This window comes from Squalius cephalus, assembly GCF_949319135.1.
Source record: "Squalius cephalus genome assembly, chromosome: 4".
Taxonomy (NCBI): Eukaryota; Metazoa; Chordata; class Actinopteri; order Cypriniformes; family Leuciscidae; genus Squalius; species Squalius cephalus.
Genome location: NC_137125.1, coordinates 15,968,682 through 15,990,333, shown reverse-complemented (window position 1 = coordinate 15,990,333; position 21,652 = coordinate 15,968,682). Strand labels below are relative to the sequence as shown.

Here is a 21,652-nt window from a genome sequence, read left to right as displayed (position 1 = left end):
CTTTTATTTTGGTTAGGAGGTGTGACGTCATAAGGCGGCGCCGCGCTCCTTCATCTGTTGTGATTCGGCTGAAGAAAGGTTTGTGGTGTTGCGCGTTTAAAATGTTTAAATCGATACAAACTTTCCAATCAATTTAATTGATTTACAATATTGTAATGTCAATTGATCATACATAACATTGTAAAATTGTAATGCTTTATTTAACCAACGTTGTTCTTATGAGTAAAGCGAGTGACAGAAAAGATGCGTCTCATTTCGCTCCCTCTATCGTGAATCAGTTCATTGTAAACACAGATTCAGTCACTGGTAAGTATTGATGAGAGAAACTGAGCTTTTTTTGAGTCCGAATACTTTGCTAAACTATTCAGTGATTTGAGTTACAGCTGTGACGACACCAGTGAGTTAAAACAGTGTAAATGCAACGAGAACAACAAACACTAACGCGTGCTCTTTTTTATTTGTTCAGTTTATAGTGTTTTTAGTTTAATCAGATCATTAAAGTCCATTAACCCTCTCTCTATGACTGACTCTCTTTCCAGTGAACTGAACTACTGAACTAGATCTGATTGAGACACACTCAGAGATTTAGTTTGGATTTATTTTCTTTCTGTTAATTATTCTCATCTTAAACAGGACAAACACAGAAAAACTCCTGGTGAAGCGACTGAGATCCACGTGACACTATTATAAAGATGGCTTTTATTAAAGAGGAGAGTGAAGACATAAAGATTGTATTTATTAAAGAGGAGAATGAAGACATGAAGTTTGAAGAAGCACTCAGTGTGAAGCAAGATGATACTGAGGAACAAACAGGTTGGTTTCATTCTCGCAGCTGAACTTTTGTCATTTAAACCTTACTAAAATGTTGATTTCTAAAAATCAAACTAAAATTGTTAAATATTAACAATCAAAGACACAAATTGAGGATTTAATAAAATATCTCAGGTGTCTTTCACATCTTCTATCGACCAGAAGTAGGACCAAATCATTGTTTTGCAAGTCCAGACAGATAAAGCCAAGTCAAATTTCATGTCAAAATGAGTTTTTTAGTATGAATTACTATATAGTAAATGTATATATTTATTTTATTTTCCCCTTCATTTTATGTTTCTCTTTATCCAATTAACATGATGTAGGCTATTGTCTATTTTCATATTTAAGGTACTAGGCTATATGTTTTTTTAAAATACTCTAAATCTCTGATAATCATGCCAATTAAGTTTTCACTATATGACTGTAAGCCACATGTGGCAAAACATGAAACGACTTCACTTTTTAGGGGAATTTAACATTTTATAATATAAGGATAATCAGTGGTGTTTCATTGAGGAATGAATCAGTGTTTATAAACGAATAATTTTGTTCATGTCCATGGTTTCATTTGTAAGCGAGTTAGGGATTTTTAAAGGGCCCCTATTATGGATTTTTTTAAAAATATTCCCTTTCATGCAGTGTGTAATAGAGCTGTTTGTGAATGTAAACATTCTGCAAAGTTGTAAAGTCGAAAGTGAACGATAAAGTTTTTGTCTCCCAAAAGAAAGAATCGATTTGTCTAAATTAAGAGTCAATTATGTTTAGAATGATACTGTTTTACGGTTCTACGTCACTAGAAAAGACATTTGCATAATGCCCATCTATGTTAAACGTTGTCCGTCCGGGAACAACTCAACCCGCCCTCAAACATGTTATTTTACTGACAACTGCTTCTCAAATCTTATTTGAACCAGCTTGCTCCTCAGAATCGCATCCTTTAAAGGTATAATGGAGGAATTTCTTTTTCCGGGTGGATCATCAAGACTATTGGTCCACCTAATTGTCAATCATTCTGATGATATGTTTACGTAAGGCCATCGTACGTGCTCATCCCTAGGTAGTTTTCTCTTTCTGTGCATGCGCACTTTCAGGTGTATGTGTAGTGAGCTACGGTTTCAGCCATTCATTGAAGCTCGTCGTTCTCACTGGGTTTTTTCAAAATGTTTGAGGGTCGCAAGAGAAAAAGTGTCTACGAATTGTATGACAAGAAGAGAAAGGCCTCTGAAGAAAGAAACAAGACCAGAGTGTTTTTGGGAGAATATTTCACACGCTGGCGTGCGCTGAAAGCACAGGTTGTTACTCGACAGGTAAAGTTTGGCATGCTATTTGGAGAAATCCATTTAAAATCACTGCTAGTAAAAGTTAATGTAAGCTATGATTAGCGATGCTAGCCCTGGCACAAGTCACACACTGCGCAGCACGGTAAACATCTCAATTTGTCTAAACTAGGCTCGTGCATGCTCTCTCGTGCACACGTTTAACAGGCGTTCCCTCTCGGGAGCAGGTAGAGTGTTGCACATGTGCATTTTTTCAAAAAGTGGAGAGGGCGGTTCTTTTCTAAAATTCGTGAAAATCCTCCACAATACCTTTAAGTATTATTATTATTATTGATGTATGTATTTTCTACTGGGTGTTCAAAATATATAGTTTTGAGTTTTAAATTCTGTAGGTCTCCGGCTAACTCACGTTATTACTGTCTTACTGAAATACTTCTGCTAAACAGTTGTGGGCCACTATTACCTATAACTATAAATGTCTATTAATGCAAATTGTCTGTTGTTCTTATTACTTTGACTAAAGATTAAGCATGGAGCAAGATTTGTTTTACCAACGTTTGTTACATCAGTTATTCACTTTAGTGTTCGGCTAACACGTATGCGCTGTTATTGATACAGTTAATAGTTCCCGCACCGTAATAAATACACACCCTCATCAGTTTGTTGCTGGACATACACTTGTTAATGCTTGATACATAATTGATACATTTAAGAGAAATATCAGTTGCAAATCGCAAACATACTCAGGCTATGGACGTGCCTTTGAATGAAACATCGAAAATAATCAGTTTCAGTCAGAAGTTCCTAAACAAAATAAATATATAGCCTATGCATTATATAAAGACGAATCAATAAAATGTATAAGCTAACAGTAAACTGAAACACTTCAAATAATGTGGCCAATCATAACAGACCGTCACTATTGTTTTTTTTGTCCAAGTTGTTGGGAAGAAGTGAGCTCTGTGTCTTTCTCACAATAGCCTCGTTTCCACTGTCTGGCCAGTGCGAGCCAGGGCTTCAAACGGGCCGTGCCGGGCTAAAGTGACAGTGACAACCTGACTGGCCCTGGCACACACTAGCACGCCCGCTTTTGGCCCGACAGTGGAAACCCAGTTAATGAAATGCACTCTGATAGCGTGGATGTGGTAGGGATGGAGTGCAGGCGTTTAGCAGCTATAGCAAGCTTGGGATTAGCCAGGCTCCGCCCTCCTACGTACTTCCGCTCAATTTTCATTTTCCTTCAGTACGTCGCCTGGGTTTGCGGTGTATTCGTGGGGTTTCTCCAGCAAATTTTTACCTGTCCAATCAGCGAACAGAGGGAGTGGCTGAGAACGATGATGTTGAGGTTGTGCACTAGTTTGAGTTGTAGTTCAGTAATGGCGGCGGAGAAAAATGCGAGCGAGACGTTGTGGCAACGCTGCCGAATATGCAGAAGTTAAAGCCAGAGCAAGAGCAATCTTTGCTGAGTTTTGTTTGTGGTATAGGTCAGGACTCTGTGAACTTATTGCACAGGTGGCGACCTATCATGGTACCATGCTTGAATTCACTGAGCTCCTGAGAGCGAACCAATCTTTCACATTCTTATGCCTAAACTGTAGCTCAAAACAGAAGAGCGTAGGCGCTAGGGGTGCAACGGTACATATAGCCCACGGTACGGTCCGTACCTCGGTTTTTGGGCCACGGTCTCGGTTCGGTTTCGGTACATGTTTTGTGCAGAAAGAGACTGCTATTTCATCCCAAAAATATGTTTTATTTTTCTTATGAGCATAAACAGAATGTCACAGTAGGAAGAACATCAATGTATGGAATAAATTAACACTCTAGTCTGTACTGAACAACACTAAGTAATACAACCTCTTCAACTATCACTTATATGAAATACAAAATGTAAACAAACACACTTCAAAATATTCAAGTGGATCCCAATTCCAAACCTTGATAACTGGTATATGAAGTAATCAATGTGAAAGAAAAGGTGCACTTTTACCTTTAACAAACATAAATTAGCTTGTGCTTTGAATAAAAAAAAGCAGAGCAAAATAATATAATAAAAAAATACTGCATTCAGGATACAAAGTGCAATGTTATTTACTCATCCACTATTGAGAGATTCTTGTGCAAAAAGATGAGTCTATCAACACTGTCTGGTGCAAGGCGAGACCGGTTGGCACTAACGATGTCCCCAGCAGTGGAGAAAATTCTCAACTTTTCAGAATGCCGCAAGCGCACCGTAGGTCACGTGACAAGAACCAACCAGAGCGCAGCTGATGGTTGCTTTAGCAACGACAGACGCCTCCGGAGCGCAACCGCCCTAGCGCTTTGGAAAAAGGAGAACGCGGCGCGTCTAGCGTTTTCAGGCGCGATATGTGAACGGCGCCTAAAGCAAAAACTAAAAGGATCAGCGCGAACTCAATGGCAAAACCGAAGTCCCGCGGGACATGAGGGTAGATTGTCCCGTGCAGGGCTGACCGAACGGTCCGGGATTTTACCGTGTACCGTTGCATCCCTAGTAGGCGCTTGCAAAGCCAAGGTCATGGGTTCAATTCCCAGGGAAAGCAAGAAATAAGAATGTAAAAGTGTACCTTGAAATGCAATGTAAGTCGCTTTGGATAAAAGCGTCTGCCAAATGCATAAATGTAAATGCATTGTAGGGCTGGTCCGAATACCATTTTTTGAGCTTCGAAGCTTCGATCGTAATGAACATCGAATATTCGAAGCTTCGGAGAGAGGGGGCTGAACATATTCTTCTCTCTAATAAAGGCAGAAATCTCTATGTCTGTATGTCCGTTTGCATTTTGATTATTTCGAGAACCGTTCATCCAATCGACTTAACAAGGGAGTGCAGTGTCGCATTTGGTGCAATATAGATGGACACGAGACGCGACACATTCAGAATTAATAAACTTTTAGTAAACTACAGAACAGCGCGAGTGGGAAGCGGCGCGCCTCACGCGAGAACGGACACTGCACTAGTGATATAAAACGCACACACACAGGTCTGTTAAATTAAGCAATACGTTTAAGGTAGTCTAATATTTTTCTGACTAACAGATTACTGACACCAGTAAAGGGTAGATTTAAATAAAGAAAAACGAATTTTAAATAAAGAAAAACTAAATTTAAATAAAGAAAAAACGAACTTTAAATAAAGAAAAACGAAATGTAAATAAAGAAAAAATGAAATTTAAATAAAGAAAAACGAAATTAAGTTAAATTAAAAACAAGATTAATTTAGTTTGATAATAACGGGTAAAAAGGCTATACATTTTGTTTCTATTATTCTATTTTCCACAATGTCAAAGCAACGTTGCTTAACCCAAAACACAAGCTCAGGCATGCACTTAGGTCCATACACACTCCGCTGTTCTGCGCTCTAGCCAGAGCACTCCTGGCGTCGGTTCTATTTCTAGCATGCACGCGTTTTCCTGAGATTCGTGTCTCACGCAGGCAGTGTGCAAACTCCAACCTGTTAACATGGGAGCCGAAATAAAAATGGACATGCCACTCAGCTGAGACGCCCACGCCACGCAGCCAGTGTGGCCTTATTCAAGCGCGAATGAGAACCGTTGGCGGGAGATCCCGGGTGTGTAAAAAAAAACAGCAAAAAAAACCCCCGAATATTCGAATGTCAAATTTTCAAATCGAATACCAACCCACCGAACGAATATTCGAATATTCGGGTCCAGCCCTAATGCATTGGTGCTGTGGCCATGGAAGTGATTGGAACACCTAAATTCATTGATTTGGAGGGGTGTTCACAATTTTTTGGGCAATATAGTGTATGCTGGTCGTGAGATTCCCTGTGAGTTCCCATCAATTGTTGATTTCTTCTGTTAGTTTTTTTTTTTCTCCAGTACTTTTGTGGATGTGCTGTCATAGTGCAGTAACAAGCGGTGTCTCTTCATGTTTATTAACATGGGCAGTGTGGCAGACAGAAATGCATTTACATCCTGTGAGAGCAGCTTGGTGAGAGTGGTCATGGGTTTCAGCCCTGAGACGATGTCTGCCATTGTGCAGTTGTGAGATCTAGATCTCCATCAGACTGTTTGGTGCCAGTGTCTGAAAGCATAGCTGTAAATGGCCACCTATTTTCCAGGAGGCGCTCCAGCATTAAGTACGTGGAGTTCCATCGTGTCAAGACATCTTGGATGAGTTTGTGTTCAGCCACATTCTGGTGCTTTTTTTTTCTCAGAGTTGTTGTAGCCTTGGCACTTTTCTTGAATGTCTTGAATATCCCACAAGGCGTCTACCAGCAGCAATGGTTTGACAGATCGGATCAGTTTTACAGTTTATCTGTATGTATGGTATGTATGTATGTATGTATTGCAGTGTCAATTTTGGGAACATTGTAGCCTGGCTAAAGGAATTCAATCATTCGTTTGAAACCTTTACCGCTGACGATGTAAATTGGTCTCATAGCAAGTGCAACAAAATAAACTTGTCTAATTTCTCTTTTTCTTTTCTCTGTAAGTAGCGGTTTCATGACAAGAGTTTGCTGAGTCAGTGTCGGCTGCGAAGTTGACTGCGGATGAGCCTAGAGAGAAATGCACGTTAAGTTAAAAATGTCGGTATGATTTAACTTCCACACTCCGCACGATCATTTGGATAGATAAACGTTCGTTATTATATTACACTAAGTTAAAATCACGTTATAGTTCATTGCTTGCATATAAGATTGTGTTAATACAAATGACATATGCACCGAGTAAGTGTTCAGCAAACAAGAGCATGCAACAGTAGTGGCGCTTTTTTCCGTCAGTTACCGCTAGTAATATGTGCCTTGTTTGTAAATTTTTCCATACTTATCTGATATCTCCATTCTGCTCTGTGTTTGCTCTGTTGTCTGTGTTTCATTATCTGGACACAAACACTGCTGCGTGGTGTCAGTTTTTGGTACTGGAGCATTTTAACGATTACATGAGCGCAGTATCAGTACATCCCTTGTAATGTTTATCAGTAAAATCAATATAGTAAATTTATCAGTAATATTTTACTAAGAAACTGCTATATTTCATTTTGAAAAACTAAATACACACAGTGATTCAACAGCATGAATCAGAGTCCTGCACGGGTCCGATTTTGTAAATCCGCACCCGCCCGTACCCGCAGTGCTTCTAGGGATGGGCATAATTAATCAACGATCGATAATCGATCGTTAAGAATTTCGTCGATCACGTTTATTTGTTATCGATTAATCTAATGCAGGTTGCGTTGCGTAGTGTGAGTCTTGAAGCAATGGAATTGATTTTAGCGCGGAGGTACCTGTGCATCCCGGCAACGTCAGTCCCCTCAGAGCGGGTGTTTTCGGCGGCTGGACTGGCTGTCACCAGGTTGCGGTCGCATCTGATCCCAGATCATGTCAACATGCTTATCTTTCTCAACAGAAATCAGTGGACTGGTGCAGAAGTTCTATGGGAACTTCATGCGTTTTCTCAGATCGGATAGCTATCTGATTTATCAAAACGATTCCATTTACACCCGGTCATATAAATGTGTTTTTGCAAAACGGATATAAATCCGATCTTGAATTCCCGCGCTACATATTTAAATTGTTGCACGATACCGAAAGCAACTGATATGGGCTGCATTTTATTGATCATCAGCGAAAATTTCTAAATCAAAGACTGCAACAATATTGCGGCAACAGCCCTGGTAAGATCATTTCGGTTCTTTACTTTTAATGAAGATGATTGTGTTTTGATGAATGACTTTCACTTTGATTTGCGATAGTTTGCACGTTGGCTTGAATAGATGCTCATCTGTGATGATGCGTGTTCCAGTAACGCCGTCATATCTGGCTATAACATGACATATAGCCTAGGCCTATACAACGCTCTCACATGTTTATTTCTTAGCATTTTTTGGGATGAGTCAAATTTACATATGTAGTTTCAACAACCAGATGCATTTACTCTTGTCCAGTTTCGTCTGGAATGCGTCTCAGATCTCCTCCTGAAGTGGTTTGAGCGATCGGGTTTAAATCCGCCTCGAATGCGTTTCGGAGGGCATTTACATTTGGTCTTTTCACGATCGGATAGTTATCCGATCACAGAAAACGGATGAAGTGGCCATGGGTCTCTGTTTAAGAACACCGGCTCGCTGTTCCGCTGTTTTAGAGCACCGCAGGGCATCTTCAAGTAACGTGCAGTTTCACTGCCACAAGTTGATCTTCTTGTAATAAAGATCTCATCGAGGACAAACAAACTGTATTTTTGTATTTTCATTGCATTTTTAATTTATAAAAAGTTGAAGAAATAATGAATTTCAATATAAAAATATTAATGATTAATCGATAGTCGATCGTTAATTCTCCCGACGATCGACTAAGAAAATTTAATCGAATGCCCATCCCTAAGTGCTTCAAACCGCATCCCACCCGTTTTCCGACAGCAGCACTAATTAAAATCCCCACCCGACCCGACCCGCTTAAAACAGAACCGATACCCGACCCGCACCCGAAATAAAATCAGTTTAGCCAATCACATTATAGACACAATTACAAAAATGTTTATTGCCAGGTCATACAGAAGTTATTACACGACAATTAACACAAGGACATCTTCAGCCAAAGCTGTCAAAAGGCCGGTACATGAAGAACATGGCAAACGTAAACACAAAACTGAGTAGCCTTAACATTTTACCAATCGAACAGACGCAGCTACAACACTATATGCCACGCAATTTCGTCTAGCCTACATCTGATAATTTTGGGTTCTGCACACCACACATACTTAACAGTGTTAAATTTGAAAAATACTGTTCGATAAAACTGCTTGTTACCACAGTATCTGCGTGCTTCCTCAGCGATGAAGTTCCACATTTGCGGCTATCCAAAACGAAAATGCATGCAGCAAATAAGCCTTTCACAATACTTTCTTCAGATAATTCCAAATTTCTCCCACATAGTGGATTTGATTTTTTATGACGTATTGTCGACAACTTTACAATCTCCACTAGTTATTATTTTCTTCAACTCCTCATCCATCTCAATGACTGCAAGCAGATCGCGCGTGCGGTTATGATGCATTTTTAAAAGTGAAAGTAGCCTAGGTAACGTTATAAACTCCTGGGAGGGCGTGGCGCGTCGGTACAAATAAACTGATGTGGATTTTAAATTATTTTATCAACTTGAAATACAGGCATATTTTTGTAGATGTGTTCCTAAAAATATGCATATATTTTTACGTTTGCATGTGATTGTTTTAAACTCGTGTTTAGACCCGTGTTTCCCCCGTGTCCGACCCGACCCGCACCCGTATCCGACACGGTTGGATATTGCGGGTACCCGAACCCGTGCAGGACTCTAGCATAAATAATGTCTAGGTTACTAATGATGTATGTAATCTACTGAAGTAATGTAACACCTATACTTGACATAATGGGGTCTCATCTGGGAGCACATCACCTCCAAGTGGTAACTAAATAAGGCAATGGACATTGGCCAGTGAGATTTGCATGCGAGTCACACCCACCCGGACATAGGGGTATAAATATGACCGGCATTACTCACTTAATTCATGTTTTTCTGAAGAGCCAAGCAGCATCCGGCCATTTAGCAGTAGTTCAGGGCTCTGGCAATAAAGGCTCTGTTCCCTCCCAATAGGGGTTACATTAGTAACCTAGACGTTCCCATTCGTTAACTCTGTTAACACTATTATGATAGGGACGCTATGGAGGCCTCACCCTGCTGAAGGGGAGGTAATGTGTGGTAGATACACATACAGTGGGGAAAACAAGTATTTGATACTCTGCTGATTTTGCAGGTTTTCCCACTTACAAAGCATGTAGAGGTCTGTAATTTTTATCATAGGCACTCTTCAACTGTGAGTGACGGAATCTATAACAAAAATCCAAAAAAATCACATTGTATGATTTAAGTAATTCATTTGCATTTTATTGCATGACATAAGTATTTGATACATCAGTAACGCAGAACTTAATATTTGGTACAGAAACCTTTGTGCAATTACAGAGATCATACATTTCCTGTAGTTCTCGACCAGGTTTGCACACACTGCAGCAGGGATTTTGGCCCACTCCATACAGACCTTCTCCAGATCCTTCAGGTTTCGGGGCTGTCGCTGGGCAATACGGACTTTCAGCTCCCTCCAAAGATTTTCTATTGGGTTCAGGTCTGGAGACTGGCTAGGCCACTCCAGGACCTTGAGATGCTTCTTACGCAGCCACTCCTTAATTGCCCTGGCTGTGTGTTTCGGGTCGTTGTCATGCTGGAAGACCCAGCCACAACCCATCTTCAATGCTCTTACTGAGGGAAGGAGGTTGTTGGCAAAGATCTCGTGATACATGGCCCCATCCATCCTCCCCTCAATACGGTGCAGTCGTCCTGTCCCCTTTGCAGAAAAACATCCCCAAAGAATGATGTTTCCACCTCCATGCTTCACAGTTTGGGATGGTGTTTTTGGGGTTGTACTCATACTACTACTTCCTCCAAACATGGCGAGTGGAGTTTAGACCAAAAAGCTCTATTTTTGTCTCATCAGACCACATGACCTTCTCCCAGTCCTCCTCTGGATCATCCAGATGGTCATTGGCAAACTTCAGACTGACCTTGACATGCGCTGGCTTGAGCAGGGGGACCTTGCGTGCGCTGTAGGATTTTAATCCATGACAGCGTAGTGTTACTAATGGTTTTCTTTGAGACTGTGGTCTCAGCTCTCTTCTGGTCATTGACCAAGTCCTGCCGTGTAGTTCTGGGCTGATCCCTCACCTTCCTCATGATCAGTGATGCCCCATGAGGTGAGATCTTGCATGGTGCCCCAGACCGAGGGAGATTGACGTCATCTTGAACTTCTTCCATTTTCTAACAATTGCGCTAACAGTAGTTGCCTTCTCACCAAGCTGCTTGCCTATTGTCCTGTAGCCCATCCCAGCCTTGTGCAGGTCTACAATTTTATCCCTGATGTCCTTACACAGCTCTTTGGTCTTGGCCATTGTGGAGAGGTTGGAGTCTGTTTGATTGAGTGTGTGGACAGTAGGCATGTCACGGTACCAAAATTCCAGTAGTCGGTACTGATACCATTAAAATTTTACAGTTCTCGGTACCAATTTCGGTACCACAGCAAAATCTGTTGGAACTATTTTTCTATTTTATTTAACTATTTGAAAAAATATTAAATTCAATTCAATGACTTAGCCTACTATTTATGACGGTAATCATAAGTAAATTATACATATAAGCACTGAAGGCTACATGCTGTTTAAACGTAAATATTATTTATAAAAAAATCAAGTGAAACATAAGCAACCTACAAATGCACACATTATTATTATTATTATTATTAGTAGTATTTTTAATACATGGAGACATAGCTAAATCTACTGTACAGTAGCCTAATATAATTATTTCTGTCAATTTCTTCAAGTTAAACCGAACTTTTATTTTGACGGGTTGCCGTGAAGACCTTTTAATTTCTGTGTGTGTATGATATGACGATAGTTTGTCTCAAATGAAACGGTAAAATGCTCATGAAATGACTCTTAGAGCGGCTCTGGAGATTAATTTCATCATGTCATCATATCGTGAGGCAGCAGAGACTGAAAACAGCGCAAGCGTCACTCGTGCGTCTGTGTGTGAGGTAAATGAAACCGCGCGTCTGCGCCATTCATTCACACAGAGACAAGCAGAACATGCAGGGTTAATATTTAAATAGTCTTTTTGCGGTTTGATATTCACAGACACTATATATATTGTGGTATATATCGGCTACAGTGCTCCTAGTAAAAAAGTTAGTCTGGAGCCCCGCACTTATATAAACACAGAGCAACTGAAAGCAGCTGCCTATTACTGGGAGCCAAATATACCCGGTACTCTGTACTACCGGTACTACAGAAATGCTGGTATCGTCACATTTTAAAAATTTCAGTACCGACTTGGTACCGAAGTACCGGTACTTTTGACAACACTAGTGGACAGGTGTCTTTTATACAGGTAACGAGTTCAGACAGGTGCAGTTAATACAGGTAATGAGTGGTGAACAGGAGGTCTTCTTAAAGAAAAACTAACAGGTCTGTTAGAGCCGGAATTCTTACTGGTTGGTAGGTGATCAAATACTTATGTAATAAAATGTAAATTAATTATTTAAAAATCATACAATGTGATTTTCTGGATTTTTATTTTAGGGTGTATTCACACCTGCCTTGTTTGGTTCGATTGAATCGAACTCAAGTTCGTTTCCCCCCTTGGTGCGGACCTTTTGGGCAGGTGTGAATACAGCAATCGAACTCGGGTGCGGACCAAACAATCGAACCGAGACCCAGCTGAAGAGGTGGTCTCGGTACGGTTCCAAACGAACTCTGGTACGGTTCGTTTACGGTGTGAACATGAACCGACCCAACTGCAGAAAACTGCGCCTTTTTATTTGACTGCTCTTATGAGGATACTTAACAAAACGGACATTTTGGCATAATGCTGTGCATGTGTTATTGTTCGTTCAAGCGCGAAAGAGAAAGAGAATTCTGGCGCGCTGTCTGTGCACGCGATACTGTTGCGCGTCTTTTTGCGCGTCGTGTGTGCATTCACAGACAGAGCGTTCTCTTTTGTATTACCGCGCTTAAATGGTTTAAAAGCACGTTCTCTCCGCCGGAACCGTACTTGCAGCACATCGTCGTCTTCTCAAAATCTAATTACAACATCGTATAGATGACATTTTGTCATATGCTCAATAGTTTCTTAATATTGCGTTTGTAGGGAATAACACCAAATCAGGTAAAGAACAAATAGCCTACTGCATTACGAAATATCTCCATGCTGAGCCTGTTTTTGCACTTCCTGCTTTTCCCTGGTTGAGAATTCTTTTTTTATTATTTCTTTATTTAAAAGGGACAGCGCACATTAATCAACATGAGGACAAAGTCCAAAATGTAAATGTGCCAAATTTAGCCAAACAGGCTCATTTTCATCTGCAGTCTCTAGGTTGATGGTTAAGAGAAAACAATAAATACACTACAACAATACAATAAATGCATATCAATAAGAAAGCCTTAGATATAGATAAGTAAGAATAACACCACTATTCCCGATCAGGACAACTGGCAGGTTGATTGAAAAAAAAAAAAAAAAAAATCCTGTCCAATGAATGGACGACCTTAGCACACGTGTGGTTTTGTTTACAAATTTTGGTTCACTTGCAAAAAGAGCAGTGTGAAAGCGAACCATACCAAACAAAAAAAATCAACATTGCATTTGGTCCGGACCAAAGCAAGTGAACTATCAGACTTTCCTGGTGTGAATACACCCTTAGATTCCGTCTCTCACAGTTGAAGTGTACCTATGATAGAAATTACAGACCTCTACATGTTTTGTAAGTAGGAAAACCTGCAAAATCGGCAGTGTATCAAATACTTGTTCTCCCCACTGTATGGACTGACTAGAGGGGAGGAGATACTACCGATGCAGAGAGAGGGCCCAAGGAAAGACACAGATTTACCAAGAGGGAAATCGTATCTTGAAGTATATATGGGATTACTGAGGGGGAATCACAGCTTATTGGCACCTATCCCAGTACAAGGGCTGATCTACCGGGCATGCACAAGAGTACAGGGCCTGGCATGAGATAACTCCTCCGAGTTTGGCTGCCGAAGGATGCTGGAGAAACTCGATTCAGGGTTTACTCACCTGCAAACTCCCCTGCAAAGCAAGAATGTGCTTGCATGCCCTCGTTAGAGGGGAATGGTGATGCAAGTGAGACACAGAGCCAGCCTTCCCACGCATTACCTGTTTGTACTCAACACATGGGATGAGATTGGCTCCACTTGGAGATTGTAGAATCTAGCAAATGTGTTAGGTGTTGCCCAGCCCGCAGCTCTGCAGAGGTCTGCCAATGCCTAGAAGGAAGTAACACCACGAGTGGAGTGAGCTCTTACCCCAAGGAGGCACGGCTCGCCTTGGGACTAGTACGTCAAGGTGATAGCATCCACTCTCCAGTGGGCCAACCTCTGTTCGGAAACTGCCTTTGTCTTTTGCTGACCCCAAAAGCCGACAAAGAGCTGCTCTAAACTTCTTAAGTTCTGCGTGCAGTCCACATAAACATGCAATGTGCAAACAGGCTAGGTCTGCCTACTCTGGGAGCAGGGCTTGAAAGTTCATCACCTGGTCCCTAAAAGGAGTGGTGGAAACTTTGGGCGTGTTTCCAGGCCTGGATCTCTGGGTCACAGAGCTGGCATGATTCACTGACCGTAAATGCCTGCAAGCCCCCCACCCTCTTGAAGGAAGCAAGCGCTGTCAGGAGAACTGTCTTAAGAGACAGGATCTTAAGCTTGAATGATTTGGCTTGAGGGGAGTTCTTGGTATATCAGAGAGGTCCAAGGAAGGGGATAAGTTGCAGTCTGGGAGGATTTAACCTCCTGGCATCTTTCAGGAACCTGATGAATGGGTTGTGTTTTCCAAGTGACCTGCCATCAGGTGACAACATAGACTTTCAAGGCAAAGGGTGGCAGTCTCCGCTCCAACCTCTCTTGCAAGAAGGAAAGCACAGAGCTGATCGGGCATTTCTGGGGATCTTTCCCCCAGGAAGAACACCACCCCCAGCGAACAGATTCCACTTCAATGCATAAGTACAGGGGGCTCCAGCTTGAGTGAGTGGTGGTAGACCACATAAGTCCTCCACGTTCTGTGGAAGTTCCAGAGGTCTGGACACAGGTGCCATATGGTGACCCGTCCCTGAGAAAGCAGGTAGTGGCTTTCGTAAGGAGCATCAGTTCTGGGAACGAGATCTGGGTGGGCCAGTAAGGCTCAACCATCAAGACCTGCTCCTCTTCCTCCTTGACCTTAAAGGAGAACTCCGGTCAATTTTAACATTGAGCTCATTTTTTGTCAATTTGGAGTGCTGTCAATACAGAGAACAACGACAAAAATCGGTGTTGCCTACACCGAGTTATTCTATTTTTAAAATTTGCACCCTGTTGACTTCAATGGGGCAAGTATTAAACCTGCTTTTAGCCTCTTAACATCCTTGATGTGTCATTACAAGTGCACAGAAAATGTGAGTGATTCCTTCTGAGTGAACACGAGTGAATCTGACTGCAGTAGATGTGAAAGATATGTATAAAAATGATGTTATTTAAGCCAGCGCAAATACCTGTGTTTACATCCTGTTTTCGGTTGAAGCCCAAAGTAGTCGATTCACTCGCGTGAACTCGGCAATCGACTACTTTGGGCTTCAACCGAAAATCACATTTGAAGTCAACAGGGTGCAAATTTTAAAAATAGAATAACTCGGTGTAGGCAACACCGATTTTTGTCGTTGTTCTCTGTATTGACAGCACTCCAAATGTACAAAAAAATGAGCTCAATGTTAAAATTGACCGGAGTTCTCCTTTAAACAGTGCCTGTGTGAGAAGGCTCACTGGGGCAAATGCATACTTGCATAGGCTCTGTGAGACATCTTTTAAAAAGCTTGCCGCCAGTGCTTGCTCTTTTAGGAAATCTTCTCTATACACCAAAGCATCAAGGGGTGAAACGCTGCACTTCACTCTGTGCACAGCAGGCAGGATGCGAATCACTGCTGGATGCGCCTTCATATCGGCAGAGATGTTTTTCCCACAACAATCTTTTTGCAGAATATCTCCAGCTTAACAATTAAAATTTCTGTTTGCTCTTTGCAAATATGAATGAAGTAAGGCCGTTCATATTTATACCCGTATGTCCAGGTGGGTGTGACTCAGTACGCAGATCTTACTGGCCAATATCCATTGGCTCATTTAGTTACCACTTGAAGGTGATTGGGCTCCCAGGTGAGATCCCATTACCCCCTTAAATAGAAATAGTTTTAATTGGTTCATTAAGAAAACAAGACGATCACTGATACTAATAGGCTCCATTATTATATAATCCCATTCTGTTATACTTCAATCACAGATCCTCATGAAATTCATTTGCAAATTCTTTTGCTCTGTCCTGTTGCTCTAATTTGACATTTGACAATGACAAGTGACATTTCCTTAACAACTCTGCGGTCAGTTTAATTTCAGACATTTCAATTATCACGCTCTCATTAAAAAGTGTCACAACAATTAGAGCAGCCTAATAACCCTCACAATCGCACAGACGCAGGTTGTGTTTGATTGTCAATGACGGGTGCTATAATCTGCAGAGTTTTCTGTGGGCCAGGAATTATTGGGTTTAGGATCTAGCATGTCAAGTCATCTTTATTATTATTTTTTTCTTCTCTAGCCAATGAATGAACTGTGTATGATTATGATTCATGCAGCATTACAGATCAGAAGTCAGATTGGACCGGAACATTCAGAATCATAATTTATCCAGTTCCAACGTTTTGTTGGCATTCTTGTTTTACTGCAGCCTTTTGTGGTCTGTTGTTTTGTGCCATTTAAAACTGGTGTTAATTTTGTATTTGTTTTATTTCACTTTAGACCTGATGGTACTGAAAGAAGAGAGTCAAGAACTGAATCAAATGGAAGAGAAAGATCATGATTTCATGATGGGAAAAAAATCCACTCAGACTGAAAAGACTTACTCACAAAAAAGAGCTCAGAAAACCGTATCTAACATTTATTTTACCTGCCAACAGTGTGGACAGAGTTTCACTCAAAAACAAAACCTTAAAGTCCACATGAGAAATCACACTGGAGAGAAGCCTTACTCCTGCCAACTGTGTGCACAGAGTTTTTCACGTAAAGGAAACCTTAATGCCCACATGAGAACTCACACTGGAGAGAAGCCTTACACCTGCCAACAGTGTGGAAAGAGCTTCTCACGAAACGAATGTCTTGAGAGTCACATGAGAATTCACACTGGAGATAAACCTATCACTTGCCAATTGTGTGGACAGAGTTTTACACGTAAAGGAAACCTTTATGACCACATGAGAAATCACACTGGAGAGAAGCCTTACAACTGCAAACTGTGTGGACAGAGTTTTGCACGTAAAGGAAACCTTAATCAGCACGTAAGAACTCACACTGGAGAGAAGCCTTACAACTGCAAACTGTGTGGGAAGAGCTTCTCACGAAAAGAATGTCTTAAGACTCACATGAGAATTCACACCGGAGAGAAGCCGTTTACTTGTGATCAGTGTGGTAAGAGTTTCAGATGTAAAGAGAACCTTAATCAGCACATGAGGATTCACACTGAAGAGAAGCAGTTTGTATGTCATCATTGTGGAAGGCGTTTCCGAAACGGCAATCACCTTAAGAATCATGTGATAACTCATACTGTAGAGAAGCCTTTCACCTGCCACCACTGTGGAAAGAGTTTCAAACATAAAGGAAACCTTACTATTCACATGAGAATTCACACTGGAGAGACACCTTACACCTGCCATCACTGTGGAAAGAGTTTCAATCATAAAGGAAACCTTTATGTCCACTTGAGAAATCACTCTGGAGAGAAGCCTTTTACGTGTCCTCAGTGTGAGAAGAGTTTCACATATCGAAGAGAACTGAAATGTCATTTGCAAACTCATTTTGAAATGCAACTGTAGTTCTGTTTGTGGTAAAAGGTTGAGAAAATACAGCAGGTTCAGGAATTACTTGCATATTCACTATGACGATGACCATTCAATTTTGATAAAAAAAAAAAAAAAATGCAGATTCTGTCATCACACTTACAGACACACCTGAAAAGTCACGCATGTGAGACCCTTCAATGTACTACGTTTTTGATGCTGTATAGGAATTTTTTTATAATATATTTGTCATTACAGGTAATGAAATACCTTTTTATGTTTTAAATCAGTGGTTCTCAACTCCAGTCCTCGGGACCCGCTGCTCTGCACATTTTGTATGTCTCCCTTATTTAACACACCTGAATCAGATCATCAGCTCATTAAGAGAGACTCCATGAACTGAACTGAGTGTGTCAGATAAGAGAGACATACAAAATGTGCAGAGCAACGGGTCCCGAGGACTGGAGTTGAGAACCACTGTTTTAAATAAATATACCAACATCATGTAGGGCAAAAGTTTAATTGTAAGGACATCTTGTGCAGGCTTTTGAAATTGACGAATATGTGGCCAATCGTTCACGTCCGGAGTAGAAGTCACACTTAACATGAGCATCAGCTAAACCGCAACACCAGCAAAACTTAACGGCGGAAGATCCAACTCGTTTGCTACTGATAGTTTGATGCTGATTCTCATTTCAGCTCTTTATTGAAACCATGTGCAGTTGCAGCGTGGCATGGGGTTTTAACGGCTTTCCGTATTTTCACTGATATTCTGAAAGAGTACAGAACCTCTGGATCAAAACATAGGTGAAGAAGCAGGTATCAGGTAATATACAAGCTAACATGATCAAACTTTAAAGCGATAGTTCAACCAAAAATGAAAGTTTTTGTCATCATTTACTCACCCTCAAATTGTTCCAAATCTTAAAGGTGCTCTAAGTGATGTTGGGTGACGTTACTACTTGTTGACGTTTAAAGTATTGTCAAACAAATCGGAGGCCAGCTAGAACCTCCCTCCTCCTCATCCGTGCACTAACCCCCCAAACCCCACCCCAAAATCCTTCTTGTCGATTATTGGCTGGAACAGTTTGTTTCGTGCTGCGGGTTAGCCCAGTTTGTTTTTGTTGCCGTTTGTGGAGCCTGTGGTGTCTACAGAGACTGCATTTTTTACAGTGTGTTCAGGAGACAGGCAGCTAGTGGATGGTGAGATGTTTGCTGTATGTGACAAAAAAAATGTTTTGGCCTATAAAATGTGTGACATCGCTTAGAGCACCTTTAATGAGTTTCTTTTTTCTGTTGAACACAAAAGATATTTTTAAGAATTTACTAGACAGTTGACCGTAGCCATTGACTTCCAATTTGCGTCTGATAAAAACACGATTTTTCTTAGCTTTTTGTTCAAAATGTAGCTTTTTTTTATGAAACCTACACACATTCGAGTGTTGTTAAAAAAGGAAGACATGAAGTTAGAATAAAGTTGTTTCTTTTAAAGCAGAGGGTCTGTTATTTATTTTGATATATTGTTTGTGCAGATATTCACACAACAAAATATTCTGGGGCACATTAAAGTTTTGTGAAAATAATAAATAAAATGCCTGATGGTGGATGGCAACAATTTTTTATAAACAAACAAACAAAAAAAAACACTGAAAGAGAAAGAAGTTAATTGAATAAGATAGTTCCCCACATTGTTTACAAATGTGCTAGTAATATATGCAGGAATTATCAATTCTATCTCTAATCAGCGATCATGGGATTCACTCATGTTTCTTTGATGCCAGATTAGAGTTAAACAGAAATTTTTATTTATAATCTTAAGTAGCCTTGGCCATAGGTTTGGGAATCATAAGAAATTTTCCGGGTCCAATTCTGCCTAACAATTCTGGTTCCATTAAAATTATTAAACTAATAAGAAATACATGTTTACGGTGGCCGAGAAGGGTCACAACACATACAAACGCCACATCAACATATTCAGAAAACACATGCAAACGCCACAACAACTACATATTCAGAAAACACATGCAAACGCCACAACAACTACATATTCAGAAAACAATTTAGTTGATTTCACATCACGTACGCTGCAAATATTCACAGCACGAGCAAATAGGGAAACGAACTGCAAACTGCAAAGACACAACGGAAATGTTTCCAGGGGGGCCTTAATTGTTGTTACACTACATCCTTATGCATCGGTTTCTGTCAGGACTTTTACATGCTTTTCCCCAGGAATGCACTAATATTTTGTTGGTAGTACCAGTTTATAACAATTATTAGTTAACACTAAGTTGTAAACACTTCGGGGAAAAAAAGAATTCGTTGTTACACTACATCCTTATACATCGCTTTCTGTCAGGACTTTTACATGCTTTTCTCAACTCGGTGAAGTGACGTCGGTGTCCGCGTTAGCAGTAGCATTCGCATGAGTACAGAACCTATTTGTACTGCTGTAGAAGTTTGGTACCATTCTGGGCATTATTAGTGGAGCAATTTACGAGATAAGACATTTGGCTGATATCTCTAAATAAGCTCTAACTTTAAAAATGTTCAACCAAGGGAAAAAAGGCTTCTGGGGGTGTTTGGCTCAATGTCGTGGTGCAAAGGAACCTAGGTTGATTTTACTCCGAACCATCCCTTTAATTCAGAATATGATCAAGATTGCGTAGGTGGATGTGTTCTGGTAATTTGGCTGTTAAAAGTATTACATTTAAAGCCACTTAAATGAAAGTCAAGTAAAGATTTGATCATTTTGATGAACGAGATCGAACAAGAGAGAACTTCCCATCACTAAAGTACGTATATCAAAATGTTTTTCAATCAAGACAATATCAGTGATGGTTCTGGTGTTAGAAAAGCTAGTTAGATAACATTAGACAGAAAAAAAGTTCATAGGTTGTTTTAAAAGTAAAAATGTCTCAGAATTTGGTAAGTTTTATGATTTTTTTTTTTTTTTTTTTTTTTGGTCATGTATGACTTGTGTATCTAAACAATACATAATCTGGTAAATGTGGTGTAGTAATTATAAATAAAAATTTTTTTTCCAAAGTTTCATTTAATTACAAAAAAAATATCTTTTACGCAAAAAGAATCTTTGCGTAATCCAGGTGGGACAGATAAATATATAATGAGTGCATCAAAGCAAGCATTGTTGTGGAAATGCAAAAGAAAATGCCACACTGTCTCTTTATTCTGTTATTTATGTAGGATGAAAAGATACAGATCAAGGATCAGTAACAAGTTACACTTAAAAAGGTATTATTTAACATTCTAGATTTACCACTTTAACAAAACACTTTAAAATCACGTGATATTCATGTGTCATGTCTGTCTCAGTCATGTCAACTCTTCATACAAACTTACATGTATAGACAGCTCAGGGCTGGGTTTCCTGATAACGTTGTCTCTTAGCGCACTTCGAAGACTCTTAAGGTATAACTTAAATAAAGGTGTACCATTTCTAGGTGTGTTCCCCGAACTATACCTTAGGAAGCTGCTTAAGATATACCTTCTTACGTGCGACGTTACCCGGTGCTTTTTCGTGACGGTGGTGCTGAATTGGTTGATATCGATGGCTCGAGAATCAATTATTCTCTTGTGCAGGGGCTGCTTCACTGCATTATGTGAGAAAGTGGTGTTCTTTATAAAAGAAGCACTTCAGAAATAGTTGAAATTGCATTTATTAGGACTCATGGGATATTATAAAAAATAACCCAAACTATAATAGCCTAGTCTACATATTTTTAAATTGTATCATATATTGCTGCCACAATAACCATTTAAAATGTTTACGTGCCTTCTTCTCTTTCCCATTTTTGTTCGCTGAGGTGGAGCTGCGATGAACTATTGTTCTTGAAAATACTTTCCAGCATTTTAGTAATGAAAGCGTACATCTTAGGTACGGTGCTCGGTAGTGATCAAAAAGGATTTAAACAATGAATTTTGAATCTCTTCTTGTAAACTCAGAGATGTGGATTCAGATGGCAATTAAATTACCACACAACCTGTTTGTCAAAAAACAGTAGGTACTACTTTGGACAGGGATTTTTACGCGGGTTTGGGTGAGAAAAAAACACTGACATTATGGCACTAAAATTCCAACTTGCCCCTGTAAAAATACCGTACCATACGAGCCCA

General features: G+C 40.2%; 1 protein-coding gene across 2 annotated transcripts; it reads left to right on the top strand.

Annotated features, from left to right (window-relative positions):
- On the top strand, positions 1–18,887 carry LOC307157372 (uncharacterized protein). Of its 2 annotated transcripts, XM_079869269.1 has the most exons (4): positions 24–78; positions 229–306; positions 634–813; positions 16,482–18,887. In XM_079869269.1, exons 3-4 carry the CDS (start codon positions 693–695, stop codon positions 17,549–17,551), a joined length of 1,191 nt encoding a protein of 396 aa, XP_079725395.1. In that variant the 5' UTR covers positions 24–78; positions 229–306; positions 634–692; the 3' UTR covers positions 17,552–18,887. The 2 variants fall into 2 exon arrangements, with proteins under 2 accessions (XP_079725394.1, XP_079725395.1); XM_079869268.1 differs by lacking the exon at positions 229–306 and having other exon boundaries at positions 1–78.
- Positions 18,888–21,652: the final 2,765 nt, after the last annotated feature.